This window comes from Silene latifolia, chromosome 7 (genome assembly GCF_048544455.1).
Source record: "Silene latifolia isolate original U9 population chromosome 7, ASM4854445v1, whole genome shotgun sequence".
Classification (NCBI taxonomy): domain Eukaryota; kingdom Viridiplantae; phylum Streptophyta; class Magnoliopsida; order Caryophyllales; family Caryophyllaceae; genus Silene; species Silene latifolia.
In genome coordinates this window covers 124,252,611-124,271,733 of record NC_133532.1, presented here as the reverse complement: position 1 = coordinate 124,271,733, position 19,123 = coordinate 124,252,611, and the positions used below count along the sequence as shown (strand labels likewise).

Sequence of the window (19,123 nt, the reverse complement as noted above, 5' to 3'; positions counted from 1 at the left end):
TAGCGACACCCGGTGTTACTCGGTTTGAGTAACACCCATGGCATAATTGTAATTTACTTCATATTTGTGGTTTTTTTTAAAGTTTTAAAATTATAAATTGATTAATATACAAAAGGGTATTGTTGGAATTTTATGTCAAGCTACAACTACTTAACTGAATACTAAAAATAAGGAGGGTAGTTAAATTGGATTTTATAGATGTGATGGCCTACGAGCTAGGTAGGTTAATTTCCTCTCGATCTATTTGGATCGGACTCGTCAATGGCGTGGTACTTTATGTATACTTGCAAATTTGCAAAACAAAATTTGCACTAATTTAAGTATGAATGTCAACTGGGTAAAGTATGAATGTATATGCATGTGTCGTCCACTTGCCCCAATTCATTCATCTTACATTACTAGTTCATCGTCATTAGCAATTGCATGAACTATTTCTATCAAAATACAATAAAATCGTAAAATGTAAATTATATTAATCATATCCGGTGAATTTCACTAGTCATGACTCGTGAATGATAATGTGTTTGATTATTTCTATAATTATCAATATTGATTCAATAATGACTGATTGTGTCTTCGAACTTCAACCATAATTTATAAATGCAAACTTTAATTACATATTTACCCTTTGTGCTTTTGGCCCAAAATCTAGATATTCAATTTTTTTTTTTTTTTTTTTTTGCAAGCAAGGGAAATGGCTTTCCTTTCAAACCTTATTGGATCCGCCTAGTCAGAACTATAGCGAGTGTCATTACACCAGAGATCATAAGGAGAGTCCGGAGAGCCCAAACCTTGAGGATACGCGACAGCACGGAAAGCCGGCACCTCGTTTAACAGACCCATAGGGCCACCGTGCTCCCGTCTAGGGCATCGAACCCGGGACCTCGCAGTTCGTCGAAAATTTCAACGCTTTGAGGCACTCCCGCGCACCACTAGACCCAAGCCACTTCGGTTAGATATTCAAATTATCTTTATATTAATTTTATTATTTTAATTAGGGTGTTACTCAAATTCGGTAACACCGAGTGTCGCCCTTTTAAATTTGAAATTGCATTTCTGAATTTTGGCTCCCAAATTTTGACAAAATCAAACTTAAAAAATCTCATATTCCACCAATGCCACATGTCGTAACTTTACTCACAGCGTATATAATATTCTATACACCGAGTGTAACCGTAATCTTTTCGGGGGAACATAAGTTTAGTCTAGGTTATTTACCACTATTATATACTATTATTATTATTATTATATTATTATTAAGTATATTTAGCAAGTCTATACGGAGTATTATTAAGGTGCTGTTTGGCCTAGTTTATGTGAAATAACTTTTACTTTCTAGAATGAGTTTTTTCATAAACTACTTTTTGAAAAAGTTGTAGTTGTTTGGCCTAACTTTTGTAAAAATAGTTTCTTAACAAATTGATGTGTTTGGTCTACTACTGCTTTTTAGTTTTTTTTTTAGTTTCCATAATCCTAAGAGTTTTTGGGAGAAGTAGAAGCAGAAGCATCAATTTGGTGCTTCTGTTTCTAGTAGCTTTTTATTAACTTCTGACTTTTCAAAAATAGTTTTTTATCTACCTAAATTATAGTGTTTGACCCTGCTTCTACTTTTACAATTAGAAAAGCACTTAAAAAGCTTGGCCAAACACCCCCTAAGTAAGTCTATGTGAAAAAAGGGTTTTTCTATCATGTCCCCACTAGGCACGTGATAAGAAATCAAAAATAGAAATATTTAAAGCTATTTTTATGGAAAAAGGGGTAAAAGTGTTTGCCTATTTCAAATTTCACATGAAAATAGCTTTAATTATCAACCTTAGTCATGGTAGTTGACGACTTGACGGAGTAGTAGATAGATTACTGTGTTGAAACAATTAGTAAGAGATAATGAACGTAGATCTTGGAGTAAATAAAGATTGAATAACCATTTAAAAAAATGTGGTGTTGTTTACTTTTGTTTACTATTCATTGCACTTTTATTTATCTTTACTTCACTCAAACAATAACTCGAATAATAGTGTATACAATACGGTATGGTTTATCCCCTCATCCCCCAACCATGAGGTTGTGGGTTCGATAATCTCTGTCCATACAAATGGAATAAATCTTTAATCAGTCATGTACCTTTTCAGCAGAGCACTCGCATCGAGGACATTATAAATAATTGTCAACGATAAAAGCAGATCTCAAAGAGAACCAACATTGGAGTGTAATAGCGAACAGTTATACTCCCTCCTATTCTACATAAGTGTCCCATTGTCCATTTCCGTCTATTCACAATAATGTCCCATTGTCTATTTTTGGTAAATTTTTATACTTATTTTAATCACTTCAACCCCACAACAATACCCCACCTCAACCCAAAACAATACTTATTTTAATCATTTCACTCACAATAATATCCCACAATACTTTCCCTCTCTCCAATTACCTCACCCACCACAATATTTTACATTAGTTAACTCATTTCCTTAATTCCCGTGTCATGCCCACAATGGGACTATTATCCAGAATAGGAGGGAGTATTATTTAGAGTGACTATTTATCATAAAACCGTTTCATACAAGACTAATCAACTTAACAAACTTCTTCATAGCCGAGCGTGGCAAACAAATGGGTACCAAAGCCCCTGACTTCCCAAGGTGCTTAAAAGGTGCAAAACAAGTAGCATATCCCAAATACCGGCCAAAGTCGCTGCCTCTTGCGAACCCACCATAAACAGGTCGACCCCAACCGAAATCCAAACAATTAAACCCAATTCGTCTATGATCAGATACTGTAAGTCTACTGACTGCCTCTGCCATACGATTTGCCAAGGACTTCAAGTATTCCTCATTGACATTGACATTTTCTTTAGTTCTTTTCACAAGGTCAACGGTGTATTGAAAAGGGTTTTCAGAGAGCTCGGCTATCGTGGCTTGTGCTGTCGGGGCGGCAATAACATTGCCATAATATCCTGCTGGTAATGAAGGGTTGTATTTTGACCGGGTGTTCATGGCGAACCTTAGTTGAACTATCTCTTGAGGATCGTTGTACAAGGCCATGGTATGGCATCGCCATAGGTGGGCGATTATGAGCTCGAATGTTGTTGTTGATGGCGGAATTGATTGTTGTAGGCTAGCCATTTCCGTCGACCCTGAGTAATAAATACAACATCGACTATAGTTAAAATGATCACTATTGTTAGGACGTTACTGGCTGTACGCCTGTTCTGAGTTTTAATATCACCTTCTCACACTTCTCAGGCACATTATACAGACCCCACACGTGGGAAAGAAAACTTTAATTTCTTACTATACGGTAAAGAATTCTGAAAATAAAGTGTTAAAACGTAAGCTCACCAAAAAAGAAACACTTGTGAACCAAATCACCAAGTGGGAAAGCAATACGATTAAACTCGTAGCTCACATCTTGCCCACTACCCTGGGACGGGCCTGGTGAGTTAATAAGAAGGTGACGCATCCATACGGGTGAAATTGATGGGCGTTTGGCACCACCCGCAAGCTCAATTACTGCATTTAAGAATTGTACTAATCCAATCCCATCTGTCATTGTGTGGTTTTGACGAAGTGCCAATATAAACCCTCCACATTTCAATCGGGTCACCTGCTTTCAAAATGGAAAAAGATAATTGCATACTGGTGTTAATGTATGTTCTTTAACGTGTCACTGTCTCAATTATTTGTTTACCATTACATTTTTGTGAAAGATATTTAAAATAAATATAAACAAATGATTGAAACAGGCTGGGACGCTGGGTATATATATATATATGATAGATGAAACCAACTCAATCAAAACCTTAAGGTGATGGTTGAGACACAACTATTATAAATATTCCTATTACGCTCCCTTACTCAAATGTCCGTCGGGCTTGAAGAGTGGTTAGTTGTGCACCGGCTCCCCCGTACCGTGTGCTGGGTTTCCACTTCGAGTTTTTGAGGAGTTTTGAGGTTGCCGTGATTTGAACCCGTTACCTTCGGTCACACTGGCTCTGATACCATGATAGATGAACCAACTCAACCAAAACCTTAAGGTGATGGTTGAGGCCGAACTATTATAAATATTCCTATTAATATATATTGTTAATGGTGATAATTGACAACCCCAGCACGTAACCCAAAATCGTATTTGTCGACCAATTTGACAGGGCTACTACCTGAATGAGAAGCAAAGGCGAGTGCAAGATATCAAGAGGGTCACGAACATCATATAGAAGCTCATCAGAGTACGGAAAAGGAGGATGAAGTGGTTCACCAAAGTCATCAAGAGTGACATCAGCATCGGCCTCAATGAAGACAACACCCTCTTCATTACACTCAACCACCAGCTTCCCCTCGCTCGTCTCTCTCAACCGCCCTGCCAACGGATAGTACCATACCAACGCCTTAGCTATTGCGTCCTTGATCACCTTTACCGGGTCAGATCCCCTCAAATAATACAAGTTTATATTACTAGTAGGGTTCCTGTAAAACATGATTAACGGGACAAGATAACGAACGTCTTTACTATTATCCAAGTCTGATAATTCCTTGGACTCATACGGTGTGGGACTTGCAGGGCAGATTAGCTCCGGCGCCTGCCTTGTTACCTTGAATGTTAAGCTTGTGTTTGTACCATTGATTTCTGTCATTTTTGTATGTCAGTTTTTTTTTTTTTCTTTCTATAAGCAAAAGGGTACGTACTTAGTTCTATGTATTTATTTATAATAGAAGTATCTAGTGCATGTCTCGACACATACTCGTCATGTTCACAACAACAACATCAGAACCTTAATCCCAAAATGTTTGCGTAGGTCACTACGTTTTGCTTTGATGGTCCACCAATGTTGATTTTGCCTACAGAATATCCTCTAATAAAAAAAAGTCAAATTAAGCCTACACAACTTTAAAGGCAAGAATTATGAGGTCCCGTGTTCGAACCCACGGATGAGCAATGCATGCGGTTATCTCGGCGGCCCCAATTGGGGTGGTTTACATGGTCCAGGTGGTGACGCTGGAATGCCTAGGCCGGGGGGAATAAACCCCTCGTCACCAAAAAAAAAAAAAAACTTTAAAACAAAAGAGTGAGACTCTGCTTTAAAACCAGGAATCGGATTAGACGAAAAAAATTGATAGACGTGATTCGAATGGCCCACAAGGTGCTTGAACAAACAGAACATAAATTCTCATTATAGACGGACACTATCCGTCTATAATGAAAGACGGGTCAAATATAATACCACTTTCCTAATATTACAAATAACAAATGGGGTGGTGGGGGCAAAAAATTATTACCATTTTCATTGTATTTGACCGGTCTATTGTAATAAATGGATATACCCGTCTATAGCAAGACTAATTGCAAACAGAAAGTAGTTCTTGTAAGAAATTGACAAGTACTAAAGATTTCGACAGTGTTTAATAAACTCAAGACTTTTTGTTTCATGGTGAACAGTGGCGGAATTCTGTTTCGAGGGGGAAAAAAATTAAGTAAACTAAAAATCGCCGTTGCCGGGATCGAACCAGGGTCACCCGCGTGTGACAGGCGGGAATACTTACCACTATACTACACATGCCCATTCCCAAGTTTCTCGGGCCCTAAACAAAAGTTTAAATTGGGGCCATTAAAAAAATACATGTAATAGTTTTTTCACAAAATTGTAAAAAATAACATACCATATCAATTCTATTAATAATACATTACACATTGTAGATTTGCAGTGGATATTAAGCGGTGGTGGATAAAGGGGATTTTTTTTTTAATGGTGGTCAAATTTGGTAGCGGCCGGTTTATTGACCGAAGGATAGTGCCCATAATTTAGAGTGGGTTTAATGTAATTCTTTAGTGCAGCGGAAGAGGCATTGTAAATTTGTATGTGGGTTTTGGGCGGAGCCATGCCGGGTTTGAAGTGAGTTGTTTTGTTTCGTCCAAAAATAAGATTTTCCTAAGGGGTTGTGGCCATATTATACCGGTGATTAAAGGGTTGGTTGTCAATTTTAGTAGTGAGATGATGCAATTTTAGTGTTAATTTAGCATAGAGGTTGATGGCCTATAATGTTGCGAAGTGGTGTTAGTCCAGTGATAGCCGGGTTAAACCTTGAAGCTTGCAGAAATGCAGGAGTTAAGAGGTCCCGGGTTCGACTACCAGCTGGGGCGATGATCACTTGGCCACTGCAGCCCCCGAAGGGGGTGACTTACATGGCCCATGTGGTGGTGCGGGAATGCATGGGCCCGGGGGGACACAACCCCCTCGTCATCAAAAAAAAAAAAAAAGTGGTGTGAGGGTGGTGCATGGTGTTATCGGAAAAGGATTCATTCTTGAAGAGTTTAAGCTTTTATCAAGAGCACTAGGCTCTAAGAACATATTAGAAAACCATCTTAACTAAAACTTTAAGGTTATGACTTATGATTGAGGCCAAATCAATGATCATATACTCATATACCTTAACACTTAATCGTTGAAATTAAGATTCCGTTGCTTGGGAATTAGAAGATGGGAGCCAAATCAATGGTCATATACTCATATACCTTAACACTTAATCGTTGAAATTAAGATTCCGTTCCTTGGGAATTAGAAGATGTGATTCTAATTTCTAATTGAAGAAGAAAGGAATCGGGAATTTGGCTCTTGGAGAAAAAAGGTGGGAGAGAAAGAGTGAGGGTGAGAAATTTGAAAACCATTGTTTTGTTTTTGCTTAATTAGATTTTTTTCTTTTCTCCACATGGATTCTCAATTACCTACTTCCCCTAGACAAATAATTCCGCTTAGTACCACGTCTACACTACCTCTATTTATCGCCAAATTTTATTTTCCAGAAAATAAAATTACGCTAGACTTAGTTAACTCATATATATGTTTACCATTTCTAATGAAATGAAAAATAGAATTTATTAAAAATTTATGAGACACATTCACTACTCCCGGTGTTAATATTATTACTTTCACGAAATATCATGTTAATACTAGAAATATCATCTTAATACTATTATATTCACTATTCATCCGGTTATTGTTGTTTCTTTGACTACTCAGCTATTTTTACGGCTATATCTATTCCCGTTAACTTTATCAAACTCATATTTAATTAAATAAATTTTTTTACTTAAATCGAATTGTTAACTAGTTTTTCATACTTTCTCTATTGTTCCTACTGTGACTTCCATTACATTTATTGTGACTACTATTACTTTCACTACTCCGGCCGTCATTATCGTTTCTTTCTCATTTAATAATGTTAATTTCACTACCCTCGTTGTTACTATTACAGTTACTACTTCCGCTGTATTTTTATTAGTCATACTAGGTTGAAAGCTCGTGCTTAAAATATCTTTTTCAAAGAAAATAAATAAAAGATAAATAAATCATCTCATCATAAAAACTACATACACGGAGTAATGTTTTATTGGTACGCATCCAAACACAACCTTATTAAAATTGGTTATTAAAAGATCCCGTTTTACGGTAAGTTCGCGTAAAATCATTTTACACAAATTTTGTCCATTTGCAAGGTACCTTAGATACATTGGGCTAATTAACAAGGTAATTAATTATACTTGCCGTAGTCTCAATTATTATTTGTCTACTGTTATATTTTTCGTGAGAGGTATCTTAATCAAATGTACAAATGATTGAAAGTTTGAAACAGACTCAATATATTGTTACTGGTGGTAACCTTTCACGTAACCTAAACTCGTATTTGCCCAACTCATTTCCCGATCAGTTTGACAGGTCTACTAGTACTTTACTAGTCAATATACCTGAATGAGAAGCAAAGGCGAGTGCAAGATTTCACTAGAGCCAGTAACATCATATATAAGCTCATCAGAGCAAGGAAAAGGATCGGCCTCAATGAAGAGAACACCCTCTCCACTACATTCAACAACCAACTTCCCCTCGCTCGTCTCCCTCAGCCGCCCTGCCAATGGATAGTACGAAACCAATGCCTTAGCTATCACATCCTACTACTAGTAATATTATTGTATGTCACTACTGTTTGTTTTTTTGTTTGGGTTCAATTTGATCAAGGTTTACGTAACTTATTTATAGTTGATGTATTTAGTGCATACTCGTACAAAATGATTTAGGGTCGACTGCCATGAATCGTCTAATCAACAAAGTCAAAAGAGTGAGACACTGCTGTAAAACCGGGAATCAGATTAAACGAAAAAAATTAATAGACGTGATTTGAATGGAGTTCTGGTAAGAAATTGACAGTAACCAAGGATTGCGGCCGTGTTTAATAATCCCAGAGACATTCATTTTAAGCTTATAAAACTGGACTGCACAGTAGTCCATATTTTCATAGCTGCAGTTTGTTGACTACTATTGTGAAAATGCACCTCATATTTATTTTTCGGTGTTTGGCCTCCTGAACTCGATGCACCAGATGCCAAGAGTATGACGTGATGTCTGAACACAATTTTGTAGCTATATTTATCACGTAGGTACGAAAATTTAGGTTTCTGAGAGGGACACAAATTCCGTAGTGTTGAGTAGCTGAATTGTGTGGACCCAAAAATATATAAATAAAAAAACGCCGTTGCCGGGGATCGAACCCGGGTCACCCGCGTGACAGGCGGGAATACTTACCACTATACTACAACGACCTTGTTGTTTTCAAACGCGCTATAGTACTATATAAATTATGAAGTATAAATCACAGACGGTAAAAAGACCGTGTTGAGGATCGAGAAATTGAACCCGACGTGAATCGAACACGCAACCTTCTGATCTGGAGTCAGACGCGCTACCATTGCGCCACGGATCCTCTTGTTGTTTACTTTCTTTGCTGTTTATTCCTAACACATTTATCTATTTCGTTTTATTTGCTCCCTTCGTCTCGTTCAACGTTTCTCATTGTTTGAAATATGCAACGTAAATTTTAATTAATAATAGGAGTAATTAATTAACTATTGATGGGGATGCAGAAAGTAATAACTAATAAATATATTGAGCTCTTCTTTTAACGATCATTGTTGATGAGACGGTGTTATGATAGGGTGGTTTTGTAAGTTTGAAAGTAATAATTTGAAACTTTACCTATTTTGAAGTATTTCTCCGTTTTATTATGAGGTTAATAAGATTTTCTCTTGTAAGAATTTTGATTCACTTCACTTTGGTGCGATTCAATTTATTCTTTTAATTTAATTTATTTTTGCGAGTAGATAAAATTAGCGGTTTTGTACTCGAGAGAAAGATTTATTAGCCATGGAGATTAAGAATTATATTGTCGGTAATTTTACACATTATATAACATGAATATAAAATCCTAAAGTATTTAATTAAACATCAGAAATAACAAATCTCAACACGTATTCTCAATTACCTAGCGTCCCCTAGGCAAGTAATTCCGCTCGGCGCCAAAATACACCAAACAACCATTTATTTATGAAATCATTGGGGAACATGTGTGGCCAAAGGCCACCCATGAACATTAAGACTCCTAATAGTTTATGTACATGTACTTTGTATACAGATAGTTCATGACTTCATGTGCTCATCAGTAAATGAAGTACCCCTTCTCCCATCTTTCACTGTCTCTTACATTTCTCTCGTCTCGCCGTGGTCCATCACTTATTAGCCATGGCTAGTCCCAAATGTCGGGTCACGTGTGACCCGATAACATTGTACATCTTATCCTACTTGCATTTCTTAGAGTTTGTCATGAAATGCTCTAGTATTGTGAAAGAATGGTACCTTTGTTGTCTTATGTCTTGTTTGTTGCATAGTCTAAGAAAAAACAAAAAAAAGAATCTTGTGTCTGAATTCTGTGTAATCCTATCGAACCTGTCAGCTAGCTTAGTTGGTAAAGTCATGAAATGTGGTAGTCATGAGTCCTGACCTGGTTTCGAACCTGTCCGCCTCAAAATCATCCTTTACACCCAAAAAAGTGTTTAAGAATATTAAATTAGTAGACGGAAACTGCAAGATAAAGTCTGAAGATAACCTCGTCAAGTGTTCTAATACGGTCTTTCTTATGTCGGGAAATGCTATTTTATCCCGAACAAACATAAATTCTACCCTTCTATATATTTTCATATCCTCTGCAATATCCAAGCAATGCGAATTACCCCGATTTTTTCCCTTCTAAATCGGTCCATACTGTCCGAAATTAGCCCTATTATTAATGTGGTCCTGATCATAGAATTGGCTTGACATATAAGTATATGCAAATTCTTATTTCAGACCGCCATATCCGTCTGAAATGGTCAGACGGATACCATTTCCTCTCACAAAAAATCCATTTAGGGTGTGAGTGGGAAAGCACATGGGGGTGTCCCACCACCCATGTGCTTCTCACTTGTGAGAGGTCTTATTACGGTCTGAAATAAGGCGATCTGAAGCAAGACGGACTGATATGTATATGATGACCCACTGAACTTTCGTTCACACATAATCCAAGTTAATGTCATAATCAAGCCTTTGTTTTTTAAGTCAAGACACAAAACAGTGTCCATTTCGTCTCAGGCGTTCGAGGCTGGCTAACAGTGGCAAACTTCATGTTAACCATAGCCTTCTATTTCAAGCTTCCGACTTTTTGTACAACTTGTTATCGCTTTGCTTCTCTTGGCCACATTCGTGATGGTTTGTATCGTGTATCTGTATTATGATAGCGTGTGTGGCCAAAATAAAATCTGTCGAAAAAATTAGGCAATGCGAACAGTATGATTTCAGAGAATTATTGCATTAGAAGTCATGAATACAAAAAGTTTTGGTACAAACCTGTAAAACGAACAAAACACCTTTACATAAAGCTGGATTAGACGCGTAAACTTCTGGTTTTCTCAGCTGTTCCAGAAGAGCTATTAACTAGGTATCATCAAGCTCAATGAGTTTAGCGCGTTTCTCAGCAGCTTTTTTCCTGATAAAAATCCCCCATCTAAGCGCAGCTTTAAGCTTCAGCCATCCAACCACAGCTTTACCAGAAGAGCGAACTTTATCATCGTCAAAATTGAAGTTGATTGCAGGCGAGGGTGCGGGTGCGTAACCTGATGATGAATACGGGTATAGATCTTCTGTCGCGCCAACCAGGTTTTGACCTTGACTGTGACCCATCCCGAAAATACGGAGCAAATGCTGCATATCGTCATGTTCAAGCATCTCGTTACTCCTCAATCGTATTTCTTCCTCTGATAGCAATTCCTCGGTGCCTCTGTAAAAGTTTGATGTACTAACTGGATTGAATCCCGGGAAGGATGGTTGTGGAGGGCCCAGAGACAATGTGTCATCGTTTCTACACGGTTGGCTTAGACCAGAAGCACCAATATATTGATTTGGAGGCAAATAGGAGGTGGTGTTGTATTGCATTGACTCATTAGGATTCATTGTATGTGATTGGGCAGAGTATCTTGCGCCAACCGCATCGTTTAGACCTAACAATACCATGCAATGTTGTTAGGGTTAAAATTAACAGAAGCGATTATTCAGGAGACCCGCATGACAAATGTAGAAGTAGAACCGCTTTACTTCACTCGTATCCTCTACTAGGGCAAAGTTCCCATATCCATACATTAATCGAGTAATGCATAGTCCGAATCCTTAGTTTCTTTGTGGATTTATCATTAATAGAAGGACAATGAAGGCAGAAAATGAACTAGATGCAGCGAATAAATAAAAATGAACACAGAATAAAATCCGAACCTTCAATCTTTTGATTAGGATCAACATGGTGCTTCTCCGGTGCAGGAGGAACAGGTAAACTTGGTACAGAAAGGTGATGGTTGTAGTAGTTGTTTGGTTGAGTCATCGGTGCTTCAATTCTGGAAGTATCTTCGTTTTTGTTCTGCTTTAAGCTCAATAGGGACTTTCCGTCATACTCAACAACATGCATCCAATTGTCGTATGCTTTTTTTATCAAGGTATCTGCATAAATCTGCCAACAAGCGAAATATTCAGGGGACGGAATTATCTTACTATGGCATAATACGCATCCAACAGTTACCGCCTTTGCATGAATTGGCAAAAAGAGAATCCAAATCCCTTTTAAGTTTTTATCCTATATGACCCGATTTCTTAAGACAGAAGTAGTATCAGATCTTAGTTTCAGGCTCATCTTAGAATCACCATGCTAAAATGGATAAACTGGTTACCATGATTGAAAGGAATGAATTACTAACCTTCTGAGTATCGGAGAGTGCGTCAGTCGAGTAGTACTGGCCGCCAGCAATTAGGCCAGTAAACTCATATATGCTATTGAACATCACCCCAACACCTTGTGGACACTCAGAGTAATAGATAAACAGCTTCTCGCTTAAGACACATGTCTTCGAGTGTTCAACTAGGGCTTCCCACATTTTATTTGACATACCACTTCCAAGTATCTACAATATCTCTGGGTTACGGTTGGAAAAAAATCACTAACATTGAAATAATTATCAGACCATGCTGCTAAAAAGTCTTACATTTCGCAACCTCTGCGGATCTCTGACAACAAACCGCAAGAAATCTTCTACTGAAATTATTCCAGCTTTAGTCAGCCTCTTATGGAAAGCCCCGTCTTTTCCAATCTTCTCCAGTCTCCAAACTTCATCGCTTAGAGCTGGAGGGTAGTGTTTTTTGTACACTACAGACAAAAACAGTAAAGCATTCTGTCAGACCGACAAATTCAGAAGTGGAGATATCTACGAGAAAGAAAATGCAAAAAGACGAGCAAACAAATTTGAGGTTGAAATGCTCACATTCCCCCCTGTGATCCTTCACAGTAAAGGCTTCTGTCTTTGCCTCCCGGACACGAAACCCTTCACAGTAACCTGAAGCAACCTTGAGACCTAATCTAAATTGTCTGCTTCTAATCCAGCTTGAGTTATCGGTAAATGTCAGTTCCCCAAGAGTTCCTACACCTTCTTTTAGCGTCACTTGCAGTTCTCCATGTAAAAGGGGTCGCTTTCCTTCACGCTCTTTCACAAGATGACTCTCAAATTTTTCTTCTGTCCAAATAGTATCATCTTCGTCATTAAAATCACCTTCAAGCACAACAATATCTAACTTTGCGCATGATTCTGCGCCAGTGTTGACAAGTTGTCCAGAATTGGCATCAACTAAGACAATGTGGATAGCAGCCCCTTGCTCGCCTTCTACTTTTCCACCGGTGAAAAGGGGTAGAGACAGCCTTGATCTAAACTGAAGCTGCAGACTCCTTCCATCAGATGCTTCTATCCTCTTGGGAAAAGAGCTGGATAAAAAAGAATATCGACGAAGATTAGGAACTGGAAAGTCCTGGCCTTGTGGGCTCATGCAGCAATTAGATTCAGAAGTAACATTGAATGCAAGAAAATATAAAGTAAACTGTACCTTCCAACAAGCCTTGCAGGCCCCAATTTCGCTAAAGCACGTTCCACTTCCTCGCTAACCTGTTCAACATTCATGAAAGAAACAACACATTCAACACAAACATACAAGCAAGTACCTGTTTTTATTCTCCCCCTTGATTAATTTCAACCACTAATTCCGTACCACCGACAGTAACAAAAATCGGGATGAATCCTAACAAGGTTAAGATGTGTCGCAACCTTAATAGTAACCAGTCATGAAATGCAGTTTCTTCTCCAAGAGGACTATCATCATTGAGAAAGGTTCAATTCAGCTCTAATGGACCAAACCGTCCTTTACTAAAAAGAAAAGAATCATACATAAGTTTGATAAATCTTACAACTCTCCGAAGGATGGGTTCCAAGGATGAGCATAATCTCTGCAAACTATCAACCTTAAGGGCTTCAACAATAACACTGCATAACCGAGAAATTCAGAAAATTCACATTAACATTGATGCACATCAGCACATATAAAGCAATGCTCAAGATTATCAACTTAAAGGCCATGAAACCAATAAATCTACATCCCCTAGAGCAAAAAAATTAACCGAAAAATCCCCATTAACAATAAAGTTTGAATCTTTTGAAAGATAGAACTATTTGTGCTTTTTGAAATGTACTTATATTTCAATTATGATCAAATGCAAATTTTATTTTCTGACTGATGGTTGGAGTCCCAATATCGGTTTTATACTCTAACACGCCCCCTCACACGAATGCTGACCTTTTGGTCACACTGGCTCTGATACCATGTCAAGGAACCAACTCAACCAAAAGCTTAGCTTAAGCTGATGGTTTGAGTCCCAAGATCGGTTTTATACTCTAACATGGTGAACACGTAAGTCGTTCACGCAGTAGAACGGTATCAAGTGAGACTCATTGTTGATTAAAAAAAAATACAGAGTTTCCATCTCCTGACTATTAACTCATCAAACTTCTGTGGAATTATTACAAAATCGGAACAAATCCTAAAGCAAATCTCAATACTGCATCAAAGAGCTATATGCCAGACATTACAGAAGTACACCAACTATTAAATCATCAAATAATTGTGGAGCACTTTAATAAAAGAAATCAGTACTCAAAAAAATTCAAACTCTCAACTAAATGGACCATCTCACGGTGTGAGACCGTCTTAGTCTATAATTTGTGCTCAACTTTACTAAATGGGCAATGGCCAATTATAAAACCAAATTAAACATTAATAAAGCAATAATTAAGTCCCCATTATCCAATTCCAACAAAAAATCAATAAACCACTTAAATAACCAACCAAATCAAAGCATAACAATACAAAAATGAGCATTATTTGAGACCGTCTTAAGCTTAAAACGGTTTTTTCAATCATGTTTCATGTAGGCTATGTAGCTCATCTAATAATACCAATAATAATAACTAACTAAATTGTTTGTGTAAAACCGTCTTACACAAGACTAACTAAATTAGCGGAAATAAAAACAAGATAAAGATATGAGATAAACCTAGCTAAAGCAGGTCTTTTACGATCAGGTTGACCATCATCATCACCATTAACATCCGAACTCGAATTCGGATCCAAACTTCTCTTTTCTCTTCCATTCATACTCTTTGATCTCTCCATATATCTTGTTTGCATTATTATTTTCTCAAAAAGATTCCAACTTTATTACTAGATCCACTAAATAAACAATACCCTTTATTTAAAATTAACAATTAAATAAAAAAAAATGAATTTTAAAAGATTAAGATCATGAACCAAAAAAAAAGTAACTAATTTATGCTTTATACATGGTACCCACTAGTTGAATTTAACAGAATTTATGAAGAAAAGTTGAGCGGGAAAAAGTTAACTACTTTTGATTTTAGAAAGAGAAAATTGAGTGATTTATTATGAATTTATGATGTGGGATTTTGATGGAAAGAAATGGGATTTTTTGGTGTTCAATATTGACGGCTTTATTGAGTTATACTCACTCATCTAGTTGGAAAATTGAGGGAGAAATTAGAAATAATTAGTCTTGCTGAAGACGGGTCGGAATAAGTGACGGATAATGTCACTCACAAAACGGATAGGGGACAAGGTGGGGCACCTCCATGTGCTTCCCTCTCTCCTCTATTTGGGTCATTTGTGAGGGAAAATGGTATTCATCACTTCAAAGTGACGGATACGTGCCGTCACAAATGAGATTTTGTGAATTAGAAACCTGATTTGTGTTGTTAAAATGAGGTGGAATATTTCTGTACTACTTTCTCACGTGTTATTATGTCGTTATTATGTTATGTTCATGAATTAATTCTTATACTATCAGTTTAGCTTATTTCAGCTGAAAAGAACAAAGGTCTGATTGGTATGATTTTGTAGGGATGGATAAATGAGAATATTTCGGTACCACTTTTTCTCATGTTATTATGGGTGTTTATTGATTTAGATGATTTTACTTGTTATATGTAAGAGGTTGTATCGTATAATCGGTGTTGTAAATCATGTAATCTTATTTTGAGTAATCTTATTTCATATCACTTTCTCACATGTTATTATGGGGGTCTTTATTTCTTGTTTATTATTTTATACTCCCTCCTATTCTAAATAACTGTCTCATTTGTCATTTTCGTCTATTCACATAATTGTCTCATTTGCCATATTTGGACATAGTTTTTACTTTCCTACCCTTAGCTCATTTCTTTATTTAACACCCCAACCACCCATAACTCATCATATTCAATACTTTTCATTATTTAACTCATTTTTTCTTACCCTATACAATAATTTTCATTATTTTAACTATATTCCTTAATTTTCGTACCATTGTCCAAATGGGACACTTATTCAGAATAGGAGGGAGTATGTTTTATGTAAGAGGCGATATAGTATCATGTGACGTATTCTTATTTTTATTTTTGAATTTTGAGTTTGGATGTGACTTTGTGGGAAAGGATAAAGTGGAATATTTCGGTACCACTTTTTCACATGTTATTATGTTGTCTTTTATGCCGTGTTTATTATTCTAGAGGATATTATATGATCTATCAATCTATCATGTATATAAGAGGTAGTACCGTATCGTTGGTGACGTAATCTTATTTTCCTTATTTGATTTTGATTGTTGGGTTTGAATTTAAAGGGATGGATGAAGTGAAATATTTCGGTACCACTTTCTCTCATATTATTATGGTGTTTTTATGTCGTGATTATTATTTTAGAGGACTTTATATATTGTATGTAAGAGGTGGTACCATATCACCGGTATATAATCTTATTTTTCTCTTCTCTTTTTGCAATTTGAGTGTTGTGTTTGATTTTGCAGGGATGGCTTTATTTCAAATTTATATATCTAGTACTTTTGTAAGGAATTTTAGAGGAATCTGGTAGCTTAAATTTGGTTTCCATGCTGTCAAAAAAAAAAAAAAAAAAAAAAAATTTGGTTTCCAACTCCACTTCGACATGTGCGTACTGTCGATAGTCAAGATTGTCCATTTGAATCTAATATTGTCATATTGATAACTAAAGTTTTGTTCTTTAGAGTTGAATAAAGTTAAACTAAGTTTAATTTATTTATTTATTTTGGTTTGGAAGTTAAACTAAGTTTAATTGAGCTGAGTAAATTAAAATAAACTGAAATTTACTTAGATGAATAGAGTTAAAATAAGTTAAGTTGAACTAAAATTCAGTATAAAAAAAACATCATTTAAATCTCTCATAACTCGTATGAACTGGACTTTGTTTTATTATTTCCGTCGTAAACGAGAATTTGAACTAAAACAGTTTGTCTCATTATAAACGGTCACTATCCGTCTATAACTATCCGTCTATAACTATAGACAGATAGTGACCCTCTCAAAAAATTAAAGTATCCATCTCTCACTCACTCACTTACACTATCCACTTCATTTGTGAGAGAAATACTATCCGTCTATAGCTCTGTTTATAACTATAGACGGATAGTGTCCGTTATATAATGAGAATTTGTGGAGTTAAAAAATACTCCCTCCTATTCTAAATAACTCTCCCTATTTCCCTTTTCGTCTATTCACAATACTCTCCCTATTTCCTTATTTGGCAAACATTTATATTTATTTTAATCACCTCACCCCACAACAATACCCCACAATACTCATATTCTATCTTATTTTAATCACTTTACCCCACAACAATCCTTATTTTAATCACTTTACCCCACAACAATACTTATTTTAATCACACAATACCTTCTCTCTCTCCAATCTCCTACCCCACTCCAATACTTTATCATATAATACTCCCTCCCTTAATTCTCGTGCCCTCCATAAAAGGGGAGAGTTATGTAGAATAGGAGGGAGTAGGTGAGAAATTAGAGTGAAATGATAGGCATTAGACTGAGTACAAGTGAGATAAGAAAGGAAGTGATGCACGTGCGGTAAATGGGTAAAGAGAAGGGGTAATTAATTGTGATCATAATTGCTAACTGCCGCCTTATTACAATACAATATCTTTTGTCGGTCACTTTGATCCAATCTCTAATTCTCTACCCCTATTACATTCAATTGGTTTTCCTTGTGACGGGTTATCATTTGTGGCGGATATTTTGTGAGATAAAATGGTAACAAAATGGGTTAGTGAAGAAAGGGGACCATATGAATAGTGTTGCAGAGAGAGAAAAAGTGGGTACTTTGTGAGGTAAAATAGTATCCGTCACTCAAGAGTGACGGATATGTGCCGTCATAAACAAGAATTTGTGTATTACATTTATTAAACTAATTTCAAGTACAATTTTCATTGGAGCTAGTACGGATAGAGCTTTACTTAGAGCGAGTATGAATAGTTGTTGGTTTTAATTAAAGATGGATCTTGTAATTATTTTACAGTTAAATGTGATTACTGTTGAAAAAAAAAAGTTATAATAAGTTGTAACAGTGACAGTACTAGTATCATTGTGATTATATTTAAACATAAAATGGTCAAATATACTCGTTTGAAGCTTTAGACAAACTCGTCAAATGTGACCACTATTGTACTTTTTCTTATTCCCTTTCCTTCTCTCACTTTTGTTCTGTAGCTTCGGCCGGGAGCTACCTTTTCCGACTTTCTTAATGGGTTTCTTCTTGCTTACAGGAATATTATGCAGCTTAATTCCACTTTTTTTTAGGGTGTATTTGGATAGCAAAAGTAGAAGGAAAGGGAAGGGAGGAGAATAGAGGGGAGGGAAAGGGAGAGAAGGGAAGGGGAGGGAGGATGGAGCGTTGAATCCCTCCAAATCTTGCCTATGTTGGAGGGGAAAGCTGGTGGTAAAGGCGCTGGCGTTGACTTTGTCAGTGGGCGGTCTTCTTCCTCTTTGGGAGTAAGATCGCTCGTAGACTAGTAGTGACTTATCACCTAGGTTGCACGGACACTCCTCCTAATCGGCGTTCCCGTGTCGGACACTTGTAAAGCCGTGTCTAACTTTCATCTTTTATTTGGGCACGTGTCCGACACGTGTCCATGGTATTTTGAGCCGTGTCCATGGTATTTGGACACACCTTCAAACGGAATCAAGTTGAATTTAAGGTAAATGGCGTGAATTGTTATATGGTTGAATTTGGTGAGAAAATAAGTTGAATTAGCGGTAAATGATGTTCCTTATACTAGTAATGAGACGTCGAAATAGTTGATTATAAGTTAGTTTTTGGTTTTGGAAATGAGAATGAGTTATACCTTCACTTATTTAAATTTAATATTCAAATACTTTTTCAAAAATAAAATCGCACATAAATAAATATAAAATATATATTTTATTAAATTTAAATGACGTGTCTCGTGTCCTAAATTTCATGAGATGTCGTATCACGTGTCCGTGTCGTATCAATGTCCGTGTCCGTGCTACCTAGCTTATCACCATGA

At 36.6% G+C, this 19,123-nt stretch overlaps 2 protein-coding genes and 2 non-coding genes across 8 annotated transcripts; all 4 read right to left on the bottom strand.

Moving 5' to 3' along the window:
• Positions 1–2,080: 2,080 nt before the first annotated feature.
• On the bottom strand, positions 2,081–7,987 carry LOC141592953 (benzyl alcohol O-benzoyltransferase-like). 4 transcript variants are annotated; one of them, XM_074413855.1, is made up of 4 exons: positions 7,738–7,987; positions 4,157–4,463; positions 3,339–3,603; positions 2,081–3,133 (listed from the first exon to the last, which is right to left on the bottom strand). In XM_074413855.1, exons 1-4 carry the CDS (start codon positions 7,800–7,802, stop codon positions 2,556–2,558), a joined length of 1,215 nt encoding a protein of 404 aa, XP_074269956.1. In that variant the 5' UTR covers positions 7,803–7,987; the 3' UTR covers positions 2,081–2,555. The 4 variants fall into 4 exon arrangements, with proteins under 4 accessions (XP_074269956.1, XP_074269953.1, XP_074269954.1 ...); XM_074413853.1 differs by having other exon boundaries at positions 2,082–3,133; positions 4,157–4,550; positions 4,581–7,987; XM_074413856.1 differs by having other exon boundaries at positions 2,082–3,133; positions 4,157–4,623.
• Positions 7,988–8,514: 527 nt separating this feature from the next.
• On the bottom strand, positions 8,515–8,586 carry TRNAD-GUC (transfer RNA aspartic acid (anticodon GUC)). The gene has a single exon. It is a non-coding gene; the product is annotated as a tRNA-Asp (tRNA).
• Positions 8,587–8,675: 89 nt separating this feature from the next.
• TRNAW-CCA (transfer RNA tryptophan (anticodon CCA)) lies at positions 8,676–8,747 on the bottom strand. Its single transcript has one exon. It is a non-coding gene; the product is annotated as a tRNA-Trp (tRNA).
• Positions 8,748–10,645: 1,898 nt separating this feature from the next.
• LOC141592952 (calmodulin-binding protein 60 C-like) lies at positions 10,646–15,266 on the bottom strand. 2 transcript variants are annotated; one of them, XM_074413850.1, is made up of 8 exons: positions 14,772–15,266; positions 13,629–13,704; positions 13,271–13,329; positions 12,658–13,151; positions 12,382–12,542; positions 12,097–12,300; positions 11,621–11,852; positions 10,646–11,352 (listed from the first exon to the last, which is right to left on the bottom strand). In XM_074413850.1, the coding sequence occupies exons 1-8, from the start codon at positions 14,903–14,905 to the stop codon at positions 10,790–10,792; spliced, it is 1,923 nt and encodes a 640-aa protein (XP_074269951.1). In that variant the 5' UTR covers positions 14,906–15,266; the 3' UTR covers positions 10,646–10,789. The 2 variants fall into 2 exon arrangements, with proteins under 2 accessions (XP_074269951.1, XP_074269952.1); XM_074413851.1 differs by having other exon boundaries at positions 13,609–13,704; positions 14,772–15,208.
• Between the last annotated feature and the right edge of the window lie 3,857 nt (positions 15,267–19,123).

Excerpts from the sequence above, each read along its gene's own strand:
- LOC141592952 (XM_074413850.1), bottom strand. The coding sequence starts at position 14,905 with ATGCAAACAAGATATATGGAGAGATCAAAGAGTATGAATGGAAGAGAA. Across the intron at positions 13,330-13,628 it reads AACCCATCCTTCGGAGAGTT|GTTAGCGAGGAAGTGGAACG; the intron begins GTAAGATTTATC and ends AATGTTGAACAG. Across the intron at positions 12,301-12,381 it reads ATCCGCAGAGGTTGCGAAAT|ATACTTGGAAGTGGTATGTC; the intron begins GTAAGACTTTTT and ends GAGATATTGTAG.
- LOC141592953 (XM_074413852.1), bottom strand. The coding sequence starts at position 4,630 with ATGACAGAAATCAATGGTACAAACACAAGCTTAACATTCAAGGTAACA. Across the intron at positions 3,604-4,156 it reads CGCCTTTGCTTCTCATTCAG|GTGACCCGATTGAAATGTGG; the intron begins GTAGTAGCCCTG and ends TTTTGAAAGCAG. Across the intron at positions 3,134-3,338 it reads TCACAAGTGTTTCTTTTTTG|GGTCGACGGAAATGGCTAGC; the intron begins GTGAGCTTACGT and ends TTTATTACTCAG.